The 17,140-nt window shown below is 40.9% G+C and overlaps 1 protein-coding gene across 2 annotated transcripts in view; it reads right to left on the bottom strand.

The window, feature by feature from the left end:
• colec12 (collectin sub-family member 12) overlaps positions 1-17,140 on the bottom strand; it is a 208,513-nt gene that overhangs the window by 21,008 nt on the left and 170,365 nt on the right. For both annotated transcript variants that reach the window (XM_072570396.1, XM_072570397.1), the window contains 2 exons: positions 13,743-14,198; positions 1,952-2,088 (listed from right to left, as the gene is read on the bottom strand). In XM_072570396.1, the coding sequence (XP_072426497.1) occupies positions 1,952-2,088; positions 13,743-14,198 (593 nt within the window). The remainder of the gene's footprint in view (positions 1-1,951; positions 2,089-13,742; positions 14,199-17,140) is intronic.

Here is a 17,140-nt window from a genome sequence, read left to right as displayed (position 1 = left end):
AATGCTGAATGACTAGAGAATTTAAGGTTTTGGTTAAGAAAAAGAAGGAAGCATACATCAGGTATAGACAACAGAGATCAAGTGCATCCTTAGAAGATTATAAAAGCAGTAGGAGCATATTTAAAAGCGAAATCAAGATGGCAAGCAAGGGACATGAGATAGCTTTGGCAAATAGTGTTAAGGAGAATCCAAAGGGATTTTATAAATACATTAAGGACAAAAGGGTAACTCAAAGATCAGCAAGACAGTCTATGTGTGGAACTGCAGGAGATGGCGGAGGTACTAAACAAGTATTTTGCATCAGTGTTTAATATGGAGAAAGACATGGAAGATATAGAGTGTGGGAAAGTGGATGGTGATATCTTGAAAAATGTCCATATTACAGAAGAGGAGATGCTGGATGTCTTAAAACGCATCAAGGTGGATAAAAGCTCGGGGCCTGAGCAGGTGTACCTTAGAACTCTGTGGGAAGGTAGGGAAGTGATTGCTGGGCCTGTTGCTGAACTATTTGGATCATCGATAGTCATAGTTGTGGTGCCAGAAGACTGGAGGTTGGCTAACATGGTGCCAATATTTAAGAAAGGTGGTCAGAAAAAGTCAGGGAACTATAGACTGGTATGTCTGACATCGGTGGTGTGCATGCTTTTGGAGGGAATCCTGAGGGATAGAATTTACAATGGCACAGTGGTTAGCACTACTGCCTCACAGCGCCAGAGACCCTGGTTCAATTCCCGCCTCAGGCGACTCGCTGTGTGGAGTTTGCACATTCTCCCCGTGTCTGCGCGGGTTTCCTCCGGGTGCTCTGGTTTCCTCCCACAGTCCAAAAAATGTGCAGGTTAGGTGAATTGGCCATGCTAAATTGCCCATGGTGTTAGGTGCAGGGATAAATATAGGGGAATGGGTCTGGGTGGGTTCAGTTCGGTTGGTCGATGTGGACTTGTTGGGCCGAAGGGCCTGTTTCCACACTGTAAGTAATCTAATCTAATCTAAAATATGAGGTGCTGCATTTTGGAAAGGCTTATCAGGACAGGACTTATATACTTAATGGTATGGTCTCGGGGAGTGTTTCTGAACAAAGAGACCTTGGAGTGTAGGTTCATGGTTCCTTGAAAGTGAAGTTGCAGGGAAATAGGATAGTGAAGAAGGTGTGTGATAAGCTTTCCTTTATCGGTCACAGTATTGAGTACAGGAGTTGAGAGTTCATGTTGCAGCTATACAGGATATTGGTAAGCCACATTTGGAATATTGTGTGCAATTCTGGTCTCCCTCTCATAGGAAGGATGTTGAAATGGTTCAGAAATTATTTACAAGGATGTTGCCAAGGTTAGAGGATTTGAGCTATGGGGAGATGTTGAATAGGTGGGGCTGTTTCCCCTGGAGCTGAGGGGTGACCTTAGAGATTTATAAACTCATGAGGGGCATTTCCCTGGGGTGAGAGAGTCCAGACCTAGAGGGCATAGGTTTATTGTGAGAGGGGAAAGATTTACAACGGACCTAAGGGACAACCTTTTCATGCAGAGGATGGTATGTATATGGAATGAGCTGCCAGATGAAGTGGTGGAGGTTGGTACAATTACACCATTTAAAAGGCACCTGGATTGGTATATGAATAGGAAGGGTGTGGAGGGATATGGGCCAAGTGCTGGTAAATGAGAGTAGGCTAATTTAGGCTATCTGGTTGGCATGGACAAGTTGGACTGAAAGGTCTGCTTTGGTGCTGTACGTCTCTAAGACTCTTTGTTGAAGTTTTGCTTCAATGACACTTGTCACTTTCATGGTTTATGAACATTCTCTCATTCCATGCTTTCTTAATTTCTTATGCTACAATTTATGAATTCCAAAGAAAAATACTGGAAGCCAAATTTGCTTTGATATCTAGATCTTCTAAAGCAAATATCAGATGTTCAAAGAGGAGCAAAATAACAATAAGATATTTTGGATTTTTGAGTACCTGTTCTTCATTGTTATTAATTATAATCATGTTGGATGACATGTTTTTGCACATATTATTTCCTTCTTCAAATTCGACAAGATCAACAGAGAAATAATAACATTTATCCTTAAAATTCTTCCATTTAGGAGGACAACCTTTAAAAAAAGATAAGGAAATTACTGAAGACATAATGAAGTACTAGAAGAAAACATAAACACATCTTTTGAAGAATTCTTACTTTAAGTTGATGTTCATCAAAGTGAGAAATGCAAACATTTCACTTCTGATTAATCATATCAGCACTAGTTTTCCCAAGTTTAGTATTGCACAGTAATTGATGTGCAAAATTTCCATCTGGTCTTTGCAAAAATATTTGAGAATTTTCCTGTTCATGGGTGGAAAAAACAGCATTGGCGTAATATCTATGCTATTTTCCATATCAGAGATTACCCAAACTCATTTTAGTTCAGTCCCTTACAGACAGCTGACTCAGGAGTTATGCACAATCTCTGTGGAGGCCAATAATTTTTAAAAATAAATTCAAACTTCCTGTTACTGGCTGAAAGCATGACATGACAATGTTTCATATCTGAACAGTTTTATTCTAACAAGTCAAAAGCAATGTTGACTAAACATTATTTCATAGAGAACTATAGTGTACAGTACTTTCCTCTTTGATGTTTATCATTAACAAGTATCCCACTTTACGGTCATACACAGTCTCTTAAGGAGATGCTTCATTCTCCAAGAACCAATTAGAATTGATATTTAGCTGCTGAAGGTTATTTCCATTCTGCTCTTTTCTCAGCCTGTGACTTTGAATCCCAGAACTGTTGTTCAGTGAGGGCTTGTCCTAGAAATTTTCACTTTATCTAAAGCTAGGAAAATTCTCTTGAATTTGGTATTTTCAATCCAATTGCAAGGACCCATGCAGAATCTTATGCAAAGAATCATAGGGAATGGCTGCCACAAACTGATTTATTTCAGATCCTTACAGATTAACTTACCTGCTATCGGCTCCTTTCAAGCAGTTTTTATGAACCTTTCTCTTTCAAACCACATCTGCATGGCAATACAAATCGTTTAGCTCTTGTACCAGCTAGAAACATTAATTAGTTATCCTTTAGACTCTGTGATGAAGATTCATAATATGTTATTATAATTTAGGAATGGGGATTGTAAAGGTAGATGGGTGTTTTGGTTTTGGATCTGTGAAAGTGTTTTTTTTAAGGGTCAGAAAGTAACAGTTTCAAGAAATCATGTGACTTAAACCACATGGCCAGACACGCCTCCCAGTGAGTTAATTGATGAAGTGGTTAGTAAGTTGAGCTCTTATGACCCAGGGAAAGGGAGGTCAGAAGCAGGTTCGGTTTGGAAGGCAAGATCATGCTAGCAAGATTTGCCGTTTAATGAACTAAATGTAGTTGAACTAAAAGATACCAAAACACTTGAGACATTTTCCCTTGAGCTGAGTGAGAAAAGTCAATGAATTTAATCTCTGTCTGTAAGTGCTGGAGAGAGATAAAGAGTATCAAATCTGGTGATTGTGCAGAAAGATGTTAAAACAAAACATTTGTAACCTTGTTAGTTGAGGAAGATGTTAATGAGTGAAGATGAGAGTGATAATTCACTGGTGTTCAGCGTCTATAAAGGATGTCAGAAAAAGAGTTGAATCTTTGTTGCTGCTTATGTGTTTCCAAATTGTATGCAGCATTTGTTTCTTTTTTTTTGTAATAAACATTTTCTTTCTTAAAAGTACCCCAGCATCCTTCTGTGAATATGTTCAGTACTGATCATCTGGGAACCAAATTGCAAAAAGAATGCTTATAATTTATCACATCAAATTTCTATCTGGGATCTGTCCAGTATTACCTTCAGCTGGGATTGTAACAATTCCCAAATCTATTCTACCTCAAACAACATACTTATCCAATTATTTATATAATAATCGGATATTCTTAATAACATCTGGGAACTTTGGAATCCACTGTCAGAATCAGTGCTTCTGTCATTGTGTACAAATGTAAATAGCTTTAATCTTTAACAACCAAACCACCTAGGTCTACTGCCAGCAGTTTTTGGAATAGGTTACATGGAACAGTTCTACCCACCATCTTATGCAATAGTTATTTATTGAAACATAGGGATGTCTAAAGCCATTGAGATGAATTTAATGCCCTGAACCATCACAGATTTGGTGGTAGTGTGCAGTTAATCATATTATAGAGGCTGGTGTTGGATAAGAATTGTGCAGTCTTCCTGGCTCCACCCCGATCAAAGTCTGGGGCATAAAGATCCATTGATATCCTTTTTCTTGTACTGTTGGTTAAAAGTTTTAAATGGGCAATTAATGTTAATTTAAGGTTCATCTCACTTCAGGTATTAACATCTAGCAATCAAACCACTCAAATGTACTGTCAGCAGAATTCGCATCAGGTCACATGAACTCTCCAGCAGTGGGAGGGGCCTTGTCATAGAAAAGGCATTATAAGGAATTGATTAGTAAGGTAAAGGAGCTGAAGTTGTAGGGATGAGGTGCAAGTGACTGCTTTTGATTTCAAAGTTGCATTTGTCCAAGTGTGGCATCTAGGAGCTCTATCAAAACTGGAGATAATAGGGGGGAAACCTTCTGCTGGTTAGAGTCATTCCTGGCACAAGGGAAGATGGTTGTGATTGTTGGAGGTCAATTATGTCAGCTCTGGGACATCTCTGCAAGAGGTCCTCAGTGTAGTGTCCTAGGCCCAATCATCTTCAGCTGCTTTAATGATGACCTTCCCTACATCATAAGCTCAGAAGTGAGGATGTTTGCAAACATTTGCACAATGGGCATTACTATTTATGAGTCATTGGATAATGAAGCAATCTACATCCAAATGCAGTAAAAGCTGGCTATTCAGGTAGGTAATATTTGTGCTACATAAGTGACAAGCAATGACCATCTCCAACAAGAGATAATCTAACATTGATATTTAACAGCATCATCATTGCTGAATACCTCACTAGCAATATCCTGAGGGTTACCATTCACCATAAACGGAACTGGACTAGCCATTTGAGTACTGCAACTATAAGAGTAGGTCAGAGGCTAGAAATCCGGCAATGAGTAACTCACCTCCTGACTTCCCAAAACCTTGCCACCCATCTACAACACAATTCAGTACTGTGATGGAATACTCCCCATTTAACTGCAGCCTCCACGACTCAGGAAGATTGACATGATCCAGGACAAAGCAACCATCTTGACTGGCATATCCACAAACATACATTCACTCCCTCCCCCTCAATGCTCGGTATAAATATACTATTTAGAAGATGCACTGCAGAAAGTCACCAAGGCTCTTTAGACAGAATCTTCCAAGCCCATGACCATGACAAGGGTACCAATAATTGGGAACATTGCCATCACCTCCCCTCCTACCATGTTGACTTGGAAAATTATCTCCATTTCTTCAGTGTTACTGAGTCAAAATCCTGGAACTCTACTGGCATGGTGAGTGTACCTACAGCAAATGACTGCAGAGTTTCAAAAAGGCAAGCTCACAACCACCTTCTCAAGGCAACTAGGGATGAGCTATAAATGCTTGCCCAGCTCATGATGCTCACATCCCATGAATGAATGACTATAATAAAAGGATGTTGTTAATCATTGCAAGTTTTATTACAGCAATACAGGATCTTGCTGGGACCACATTAATGCACATTTTGAACTTCTTATTGGATAAAATATAATTGTTCTAGAAGCAGTTCAGAGAATATTCACTCACCTCATTCCTGAACAGGTTAGGTCTATAACCATTGGAGTTTAGAATATTGTGTGATGATCTAATTGAAACATGTAAGGTCTTGAGGAGACTTGATAGAGTGCACACTGGAAGGATGATTTGACTTGTGGGGTGACTAAAACCATGGTCATGTAACTTAAGTGGTCTCCTTTTTAAGACGGTGATGAGGGAATTATTTTTCCTTATCGCAGGAGATCAATCTGTGGAATTATCTTCGCCAAATGTATGGGTCTTTCAACTGACTCAAGACTGAGTTAGTTGAGCTTTTGATAGACACAGAAGTCAAAGTTTATGTGATGCAGATAAGTGGACATGAGAATACAACCAGAGTATACATGATCTTATTGGATGGTGCAGTAGGCACAAACGACTATATGGTCTACTGCTGCTCCTAAATCTTATGTTCCAACAACAATTAAACCAATGAGGGATGCTAGCAGGTTCCAGGGAGAAGATAATTCATTAAAAAGCACTGAGGGCTTCATCAACAGACTTGGCATCAGGAAAAGATTGGATGGGGGGAGGGGGGGGGATGATGTTGAGAGCATCCACATGCCCTTCCAGATGATTCCCTCTTCTGTGACCCCCAACCGTATGACCATTCGTCCTGCAATCGCACACCTATGGCCTGGCTAGCTGTCATACTAACGATAAGCACTGCTTCCCTGGTGGGCTGGATTTTCAAACAACTACCATCCTCCCAACAGCTCTTAGCTTTGACACCCCCCTTTCTCCCCACTGTGGTTCTTGATTCTGATGGTAGGTCATTCTTAAAATGGTGATGAAAGGCTCTTGTCACATTCCCAGCCAGTGTGTGGAACCTCCATTAAAACTGCCAAGTGTCTTTGGTTCCACCACAAACTGTACCATTGTAAACAATACATCTGCCTCCCTGGTTACTGTCTTAAGTTTAATTAGGCCATCTCAAGTCACCCAGATGACGTGCTAATTCGATCACCACCAGAATGTGATGAACTCTATTGGCTTCGCATCCCAAATGCCTCAAATTATAACTTTGCATTCTCTTGCTTAAGTTCCTTGTGACTGCACTCCTTTTTATTTCTGTAAACTGTAATTTCTTCCAACCCTGGCCTCTTTTATCTCCTGCACTCATTTTGTCGCACCATTGGTGGCCATATCAGGGTAGCAGCTCTGGAATTCTCTAGCTAAACCTTCCATCCTTTTTTTTTGTTCTTTAAAATCCTCTTTACAACCTTAATCTTTCAGCAAGTCACCCTCATTTAGTTCAAGTTCAATCAACTTGCCATTATAAAATCCCTTTAATATAGAAAAACAAATCTCAAGTTGCTTCACAGAAGCATAATCAAATAAAATTGGCCCCTGAGAACAAAGGAAGTTGATTATGTGGAAGAGTTGATAAAAATGACATTCATAAGTTTCTTATCTAACAATAATAGGAAATACTGTGCAATACGTCTGACTACTTTGCAGTTCAAATGTATCTTGTTTTTATAATAGACAATAGGTGCAGGAGTAGGCCATTCTACCCTTTGAGCCTGCACCACCATTCAATATGATCATGGCTGATCATCCTTAATCAGTATCCTGTTCCTGCCTTATCTCCATAACCCTTGATTCCACAATCCTTGAGAGCTCTAACCAACTATTTCTTAAATGAATCCAGAGACTGGGCTTCCAGTGCCATCTAGGACAGAGCATTCCACACAGCCACCACTCTCTGGGTGAAGAAGTTTCTCCTCATCTCTGTCCTAAATGGTCTACCCAGTATTTTTAAGCTGTGTCCTCTGGTTCGGCACTCACCCATCAGTGGAAACATGTTTCCTGCCTCCAGAGTGTCCAATCCTTTAATAATCTTATATGTCTCAATCAGATCCCCTCTCAGTCTTCTAAACTCAAGGGTATACAAGCCCAGTCGCTCCAGTCTTTAAGTGTAAGGTAGTCCCACCATTCCAGGAATTGTCCTTGTGAGCCTACGCTGCACTCCCTCAATAGCCAGAATGTCTTTCCTCAAATGTGGAGACCAGAACTGCACACAGTACTCCAGGTGTGGTCTCCCTATGGCCCTGTACAGCTGCAGAAGAACCTATTTGCTTCTATACTCACTCCCTCTTGTTATGAAGGCCAGAATGTTATTAGCCTTCTTCAGTACCTGCTGTACCTGCACGCTTTCCTTCATTGACTGGTGTACAAGAACACCCAGATCTCTCTGTACTGCCCCTTTACCTAAATTGATTCCATTTAGGTAGTAATCTGCCTTCCTGTTCTTGCCAACAAAGTGGACAACCATACATTTATCCACATTAAACTGCATCAGCTATGCATCTGACCACTCACCTAACCTGTCCAAGTCACCCTGTAATCTCCTAACATCCTCCTCACATTTCACCCTGCCACTCAGCTTAGTATCATTAGCAAATTTGCTAATGTTATTACTAATAGCACTTTCTATATCATTAATATATATTGTAAAAAGCTGCAGTCCCAGTACTGATCCCTGCGGTACCCCACTGGTCACTGCCTGCCATTCCGAAATGGAGCCGTTTATCACTACTCTTTGTTTCCTATCAGCCAACCAATTTTCGATCCAAGTTAGTACTTTGCCCCCAATACCATGCACCCTAATTTTCCTCACTAACCTCCTATGTGGGACTTTATCAAAAGCTTTCTGAAAGTCCAGGTACACTACATCTACTGGATTCCCACGTCCATCTTCAGACTTACATCCTCAAAATATTCCAGAAAATTAGTCAAGCATGATTTCCCCTTCATAAATCCATGCTGACTCTGACCTATCCTGAACTTCTAATTATTACAAAATTTGGAATTTATTGAGCACTGCCTGTCAACTACTCCTTTTAATATTTAAAATTCTTTTGGACTATTTAGATTATACAGCCACTTTGTTTCTGTCCTGGCACAGTTTTAACTTTTGGACTACAATAAGACTTGAGTTTGTGACCTACTGCATGTCTAACATTGAGGAAATTTGTGAAGAGAGGTGTGATGAAGCATATATGAAAGAATATCCATGTTTGGTCTGGTATGAATGTGATGTGCATCATTAGTAGTGAGAGTGCTAGAAGGGATTTGGTTCCTCCTGTGGTTAGCTCCACAGAATAAAGCTGAGATTGCCAGCTAATGGATTTGGAATATGGTATGTATCCATGTTGTAACCAGGTGGGTGGTAGAAACAATCTTACACAGCTGAAGCCAGATGTGTTGCTCCTCTTGCAGCTGACCAACCAACAGTTCTTCTCTTGGGAAGGGTTCGGGTAGGAGATAGTGGGTTGTATACAAAGTCTCCTTCCAGTCAACTTAGCTCCACAAGGCACACCAGACAAGGAAAGTCTGGCTTCTAGTCCACTTGGTGGCAAATTAAATAATGCAGTTTCTGAATCAGGCAGTTGCATACATCTTTACTAATGACTGAACAACCCATGGAGTGATTGTTTGGTCGGGGGTTTAAAGTGCATCTTGCTTGGCTTCAGGAAACCTTACAAGTCGATGCTTAATGGTAACTGCCTGGATCCAAGTCAAGGATTCTATCAACAGGTTAGGCTGTGGAAGTTTTAATGTTTAAACTTCAGTGTGGCACAGAGGTAGGCAGTTTAGCCTAACTGGTTTATGGTTGCTGTTTATGCTCCACATTAACTGTTGTGAATTCTTAAACCTTGAGATCTGCCAACCTACACCTAATTTCTTAGGCAGATTGGCCCAGATTTTGATCTTCAAGATGGGATTTGTGAGTAAGATTACCTCCCGATTCACAATCTCACATGCTGCTAACCCTTTATAGGCACATATCTTAAACTATTGTCAAATCATTTATATACCTTGTGATGCATTAGTCCCATGACTTGCAGTTAGCAAGTAGCAGTAATAGAAGTTATATGTACTGTATTTAGCTTGGAGTGATTTAGCATCCATATGGTCTTCTGTTCAAATAAAGAGCCCATGCTATTATTCACCAATACACAATTGGGAAGCAAAAGAGACAGGTGTCAGCTTGGTTTTTGAAGATTTGTTTGCAAACCTCAAATCTTCACATACTACAAAAGAAAGGAGCTGGTGGAAGTGGAATTGCTATAAATTGTCATTGAATGTAAATATGCTACAGCTTTGCAGGGTTTCTACACACCATATGCTCATGTGGGATTCCACCTCAGATCAATGGGCAGCCATCAGAGCTGGTAAGATTGTTTAAATCTGGAAGAATTTAACTAACTGCTGTGAAGTTTAAGCAGAAACAGAATTTAAATATGAGACTGAAGGCGGTCTCACTTTAAATTGAACTCAATGACAGAAATATTCATGACTGCTGAAACTGAAAATTGCAGACTCGACTGGGAAAAATAATCAATTCAGTAAAACAGCTGGGACAAACTTATAACTGTTAGAAGCATTAAAATTCCTGCAAAAAGCTAAAGGGTGATCAAAAAATTTACAGCATTCAATTGGAAAGTAAAAGATATCCTATCTGATTTATTTTGTTCCAGTGAATATGTCAAGCTGTGCTTCTGTGTCTCAATATTTCCAGGTAAGCAAGGCATTAAAATTGCTACAGGCAATGAAAATCTCCACATGTCAGATCTGTCCGCTTACCATTTTAAAACTCTGGGGAAAGAAGTGGTCAATACTTGATGATTAATTATAAGTGAAACTGAACTTCAAAATATACCATGTCCATGTCCTTTCGGCAATTACCAACAGAGACGATTGGTCAATTCATAAGTAGATCCATGGACAAAGGATGAGATTGTCACTTAACAGCAGGTGAGCTAATCAACAGAACATTTGAAATTCAGATAACACTCATTCCAATGGAAGTATTGCAAAAAGACATCTTTGACAAATCCAAAAGTTTCATCATAGAAATATTCAAGTAAGAAGCTATACTAATGGGTAGATAAAGTCTACAGGCTACGGGTAATTTGTCCACCGTTGACATGACAGCTAATAAACTATGTGGCCTCAAACAAAGATTGCCCTGCTTTTAACACTGTGTCAAAGTCTGTGGCACTAGAGGACAAGAGAAGCACCAATGCAGAAAGCAAAGTCTGGAACAAGTAGTTTAGGATCATTAGAAGCCCAACCTGACACCAGACTGGTGCAGCAATTCAAACAACCAAGGTCACATATCAAGCTGTATAACAACAAGATTCATGAAATGCCGAGTTAAGCTGACCATCAGAAGATGACAATGAGTGGAATATTGACAGAAAGTGAACAGACATTCTGTTTGCTGAGCATTAGTGTGCATTAGCACAGCAGGTCTGCCCCAGTATCTGTACAGAGATAAACAAAATTAAGATTTCTAGTCCAATATGCCTCTTCTTTGGAACCTAAGAGAGGTAGAAATGTGATGGGTTGGTATGCTGTTGATCAATGGTAACAGCAATGAAACAGGAGAGATCAGATGATGTTTAGACAGCAAAGGAGCTTACAGATCAAAGATGTCGTTGAAGAGAAGGAAATTGGAATGAATCGATTCCTGGGGTTTGGAATGCTTTTGGGCATTCACAACAGGACTCCATTGCATAGTTTTATAAAAACCTCCAGAGCTAAATATAGCAAATGCTTTTCAGTAGCTTGAACATGTGCCCATCAATTCCAGTATAAAAGGATGACAAACAAAGGAATTAGCCATATTTATATCTATTTCTAAGGCTCAAAAGATGGTTCAAATGCGAATCAAAGAATAGACCGACTTATAGGTAAAAATTGACACGTTAAAATTAGAACCTCTGTACTGTTGAACTTACTTTATACAAAGCTCCACCATTAATCATTGCATTAAAAATATATGTAACTTGTGATACCATATTACATTATGTCATGTGAAGATGTCAGCATATTTCAAACTTACCTATCACAAGGTTCCCAACTCCAAATTAGGGTTTTCCATTGTCCCTTATTCCATAAATATAACAGAGGTCCAAAATAGAGACCCTTACAATGTAGTAGGCAAGGATGGGAGTGTGGTGTTTGGGCTTGCCACCCACACCCTTATTCCTTGCTCACAATAGGAATGGAATTGGGAATTGCAGACCCAGTCATGCCTGGCTCTATTTTAAGATCAGTGCGGGAAATCTGAACTCCCATCCATCCTACTGAATTATACTGGGTTCCTGGAGCCTCTAACAGCTGCTTATCAGACTGAAAGCATGATTTTACACCCACCACTGGAGGGAATTCTTTCCTCAGATTAAATCAGAGGCCAGATGCACTCCAGTACTCCAGTCCTTTGAGACAACAGATTGCAGCATTGAATTGGGATTGGAGTCAATGTTTAGGGGTTCCACTGGTTGTGAAGCTGGTGTTGTTTGGGTGGAGGGGTGGGGGGATGGAATCTCACTGGCATTAAAGCCTTCAGAGGGCACCCTGCAATGTGCCCAGGAGACACAATATGAAGCAAATTCCCTGCCCTGAACACTTGCCATGCACAGAGAAATCTGCTTTGCTACTATGCCAGCCACATGGTGTGGACACCTCTTGCTTGTTGGTTAAATTCTGGTGGTAGGAGCATGAGGCAGCATGTGGGAATTAATTTCTTTCTTAAGGGCCTCAACTGACCCACTGATGGTTGGGCTGCTCAATCCCACCCCTATCATTATGGGTTAAAGGCAGCACACCATCTGCTGGATTTAATAAGTCAGTTCACCTTCACAGCTGCCAGCAGGGGAATGTAAAGCCCAGTCCTGAAATGGGAAAACCCAAACTCTCCCTGTGGTGATTCCTCAGGAGCTTGGTTTGGCAGTACTCAAACAACATGATGTGTTTTTGTATGTGCTTGAAACCAAGCTGACTCCACAAATGCTTGAATCAAGGTGAGTGATCAGTGTTTATGCAATCTTTGCAATCTGAATGAACAATTTCAGTTCACTGGCATAATTTATTAGTACTGTGTTGAATTCTATTTCAAGAATAGCAGTAAAACTAAAAGCTAAAGGTATAGTCTTTCTCTCACGACAAAACCATGTGGTCAAGGAATGGAACTCATTCAGTTTTTCTTAGACCGAGGTATTATGAGTTACAAAAGCACATGGAGCTGATAGAACTTAGGTGCAGAGCAACGATGATCTAACAGAAAGGCTTAAGGTATTGAATGGCCCAGTATAATGTTCCAATGAGAACAACAGCTTGTTTCAATTTCATGCTTTCATATGTCACAAAATGTCCCAAGGGCACCTTTCATGATTGTTTTAAAACAAACATTGATATTCGACACCAAGCTGCATGATGACCAAAGCTTGGTCAAAGAGAGGTTCTAGTGAGTTTCTTAAAAAAGGAAAACAAGGTACAGCAGTGAAGGGTCATAAGGAGGATATTCCAGAACTTCGGGTGCAGGCAGTTAAGGCACATCCCCAGTGGTGGAGTTAAAATTGGGGATGTTCAAAAGGTCAGAGTTAGATCAATACAATTTCTTGGGAGTGTTGCGAGGTTAGAGGAGATTGCAGATTTAGACAAGGGAAGGACCATGTTGGACTTTGGAAACGAGGAAGAGCATTTTAAAATCAAAGTGTGGTTTGAGTGGGTGAGAAAATGTAGATCAATGATCCCATGAGTGATAGGTGAATAGGACTTGTTCCAAATAAGATCATGGGCAATAGAGTTCAGGATAACCTCATGTTTGCTGTGAACAACTCTTTCAAAGATCCAGACGTGCTGATGAATCTGTACCTTCTTTAATATAATTGATTTCACGTGGAACTTGGTACTGACTTTATACAGCAAAAATTACTTAATACAAAATCTGCGAATAAACACAAAAGTCACATTTTAATCATTTATATTGCAACTTGTAATGTTTCTTGAGCCAGGTAATCTGAAAAGTAGAATGATCAATCTCACTGCTGGTTGGAAAACTGGTGGTACAGATCAGCCACATGTTGTACACCCATCATAACTGCAGACAACTAAGAAAGGAAACGTGAAGGTCATTTCACAAATGGCTGATCCACTAATACCAGGTTCTTTTCAAGCAGTGAAAGATAAAATCTATACCAAAGAGCTTCCTATTCAAGCATGTAATTAAAGATTTTTACCATTTGGTTTTGGAGGAAGAGTCGGAGCTTGGTTTATTAGTCCTATGGGACCTGGAGGGCCTGGTGGACCAGGAGGGCCTTTTGGTCCTGGAGGGCCTTTTGGTCCTGGGGTGCCTGTAGCTCCTGGTGCTCCTGGTTGACCTTGAAGCCCTGGTAGTCCTGATGGACCTAGTTTGCCAACAGGTCCATCTAGACCCGGCAGTCCCATGCTTCCTTTAGCTCCTGGTGCACCAGGTCTTCCATTTGAACCTTTTTGTCCTTTTATGCCAGGAGGGCCTCTATATCCTTGACTGCCCTTCTCTCCTCTTGATCCAGGAGGGCCTCGAGAACCTTTTGGACCCATCGGTCCAGGTTGTCCGACTTCTCCGCGATCCCCTTTTTGTCCTCTGGCTCCTTTTGTGCCACTTGGTCCTTGTATTCCTTTGTCACCTTTTGGACCTCTTGGGCCAGGAGGACCTAAATGTTTAGTAAAACGAAGAAGTTAAAATTGTTAGTACATGTTGTGGAGACCAAAATTAATTTATTGAACCTATTTCCATCATTTCTGAGATACTTCAGTTCTAGGAACCCCCTATTGCAATTGGTTATGCAGACTGGATGCCTTTGTGTTGTCTCAGTTAACACAATGCAACTAGATTTTAACTCAGAATGGCAACCTGTGCACTGATTATGCAGGTCTCATTAATGTTATGAAAGTTGTCCTCATCAGACTGCCTCCTGCAGTGCAGTTTAGAATTTTTTTCCCAGGAAGTGGATTTTGCTGACTAAGCCAGTAGCCATTGTCCATCCTAATGGTCTTTCAGAATGTGATAGTTAGCTACCTTCTTGAACCAAAGCAGCCCTTGGGGTTAGGATACACCCAATGTACTGTTTGGAAGGGACTTCCATGATTTTGATCCGTTTCAAGTCATGATGATGAGTGGCTTGGAGGGAAACGTGCAGGTGGTGGTGCAACCATGAATCTGCTGTCCTTGTCATTCTAGATGGTACAGATGGTGGATTTGAAAGGTGCTGTCAAAGGAACTTTGGTAAATCAATGCAGTGGTACATGCTGCAGCCATGGCACATGGTAGAGATGTAGACATTTATGGTGGTACATTAGGGCATCAAGTAGGTAGCTTTGTTCTGATTAGAGTCTAACACTTTAGACAAGACTTTGGATGCATAGAATGGGGTAGCAAAATGCAGGGGATGGGGACAATCAAAATGTAGAGCTGGTGTAAGGAACAGATATTTTGTGTCCTTGATTGGTATGTCCCTGTCAGGCAGGGAGGAAGTGATAAGGTAAGGAAACCGTGGTTTACTACAGAAATTGCATCTCTTGTTAAGCGGAAGAAGGAAGCTTATATGACGATGAGGCGAGATGGTTCAGATGAGGCGATGGAGAGTTACAGATTAGCTAGGAAGGATTTAAAGAGGGAGTTAAGAAGAGCAAAGAGAGGACATGAGGAGTCTTTAGCAGGTAGAATAAAGGAGAACCCTAAAGCTTTCTATAGTTTAGTGAGGAATAAAAGGATGACTAAGGTAAGAATAGGGCCAGTCAAAGACAAAAGTAGGAAGTTGTGTGTGGACCCTGTGGAGATCAGAGAGGTGCTAAATGAATATTTCTTATTGGTTTTCACTCAGGTAAAGGAGAATATTGCAGAGGAGAAGAATGAGATACGAGATATTAGACTAGAAAGGATCGAGGTTAGTAAGGAGTTGTTATCAATTCTACAAGAAGTGAAAGTAGACAAGTCCCCTGGGCCGGATGGGATTTACTCAAGGATTCTCTGGGAAGCTAGGGAAGAGATGGCGGAGACTTTGGCTTTGATCTTTGAGTCATCATTGTCTACAGATTTAGTACCAGAGGACTGGAGGATTGCAAATGTTGAGCCCTTGTTCAAGAAGGGCAGTAGAGATGACCTAGGTAATTATAGACCAGTGAGCCTTACATCTGTTGTAGGAAAAGATTTGAAAAGGATTATAAGAGATAGGATTTATAATCATCCAGCAAGCAATAATTTGATTGGAGATAGTCAACATGGTTTTGTCAAGGGCTGGTCATGTCTCACAACCCTCGTTGAGTTTTTTGAGAAGGTGACCAAGCATGTAGAAGAGGGTAGGGCAGTTGACATGGTGTACATGGTCTCAGTAAAGCCATTGATAAGGTTCCACATGATAGACTGCTGGAGAAAATGCAGAGGCATGGAATTGAGGGTGATGGAAAATATTCAGCCTGTAGTCCAGTTACTAGTGGTGTGCCATAAGGATCTGTCTTGGGACCACTGCTGTTTGTCATTTTTTATAAATCAGTTAGATGCAGGCACAGGTGGATGGGTTAGTAAGTTTGCAGATGACACTAAAGTCGATGGAGTAGTGGACAATGTGGAAGAATGTTGTAGGTTGCGGGGGGCTTGGATAAGCTGCAGAATTGGGCTGAGAGGTGGCAAATGGAGTTCAATGCAGCTAAATGTGAGTTGAATCTCTCTGGGGAGAATAACAGGAAGGCAGAATACTGGGTCAATGGAATGATTCTTGGTAGTGTGGATGTGCAGAGGGATCTTGGAGTCCATGTATATAGATCCCTGAAAGTTGCCACACAGGTTGACATTGCTGTTAAGAAGGCATATGTTGTGTTGAGTTTTATTGGTAGAGGGATTGAGTTCCGGAGCCGTAATGTCATGCTGCAAATGTACAAAATGCTAGTGCGGCTGCACTTGGAATATTGTGTACAGTTATGGTTGCCCCATTACAGGAAGGATGTGGAAGCATTAGAAAAGGTGCAGGGGAGATTTGCCAGGATATTGCCTGGTCTGGAGGGAAGGTCTTATGAGGAAAGGCTGAGAGACTCGGATCTGTTCTCATTGGAAAGGTGGCTAAAGGCGGCTAAGGGCGATTTGATAGAGACATACAAGATGATCAGAGGATTAGACGGGGTAGACAGTGAAAGTCTAGGATGATGATGTCAGCTTGTATGAGGGGGCATAACTACAAATTGAGAGCTGCTAGGTTTAAGACAGTTGTCAGAGGGAGGTTCTTTACTCAGAGAGTGGTAAGGGCATGGAATGACCTGCCTGCCAATGGAGTTATCTCAGCCACATGAGGGAGATTTAAACAATCCTTGGATAAGCACATGGATGATGATAGGATAGTGTCGGGGGATAAGCTTAGATTAGTTCACAGGTCGGTGCAACATCGAGGACCGAAGGGCCTGTTCTGCGCTGTATTGTTCTATGTTCTAAGTATAATGTATTCCACCACACTTGTGCTGGTGGAAGGCTTTGTGGAAATTGAGTTGTTTGAGTCAGAAATTCAGTCTCTAACCTGCTCTTACAGTCACAGTATTTATACAGCTCGTTTAGTTCAGTTACATGTCAACAGTCTGCCCCAGTATGTCGATATTGGGGGATTCAGCT

Source organism: Chiloscyllium punctatum, chromosome 5 (genome assembly GCF_047496795.1).
Source record: "Chiloscyllium punctatum isolate Juve2018m chromosome 5, sChiPun1.3, whole genome shotgun sequence".
Taxonomy (NCBI): Eukaryota; Metazoa; Chordata; class Chondrichthyes; order Orectolobiformes; family Hemiscylliidae; genus Chiloscyllium; species Chiloscyllium punctatum.
This window is presented reverse-complemented; position numbering and strand designations above follow the sequence as displayed.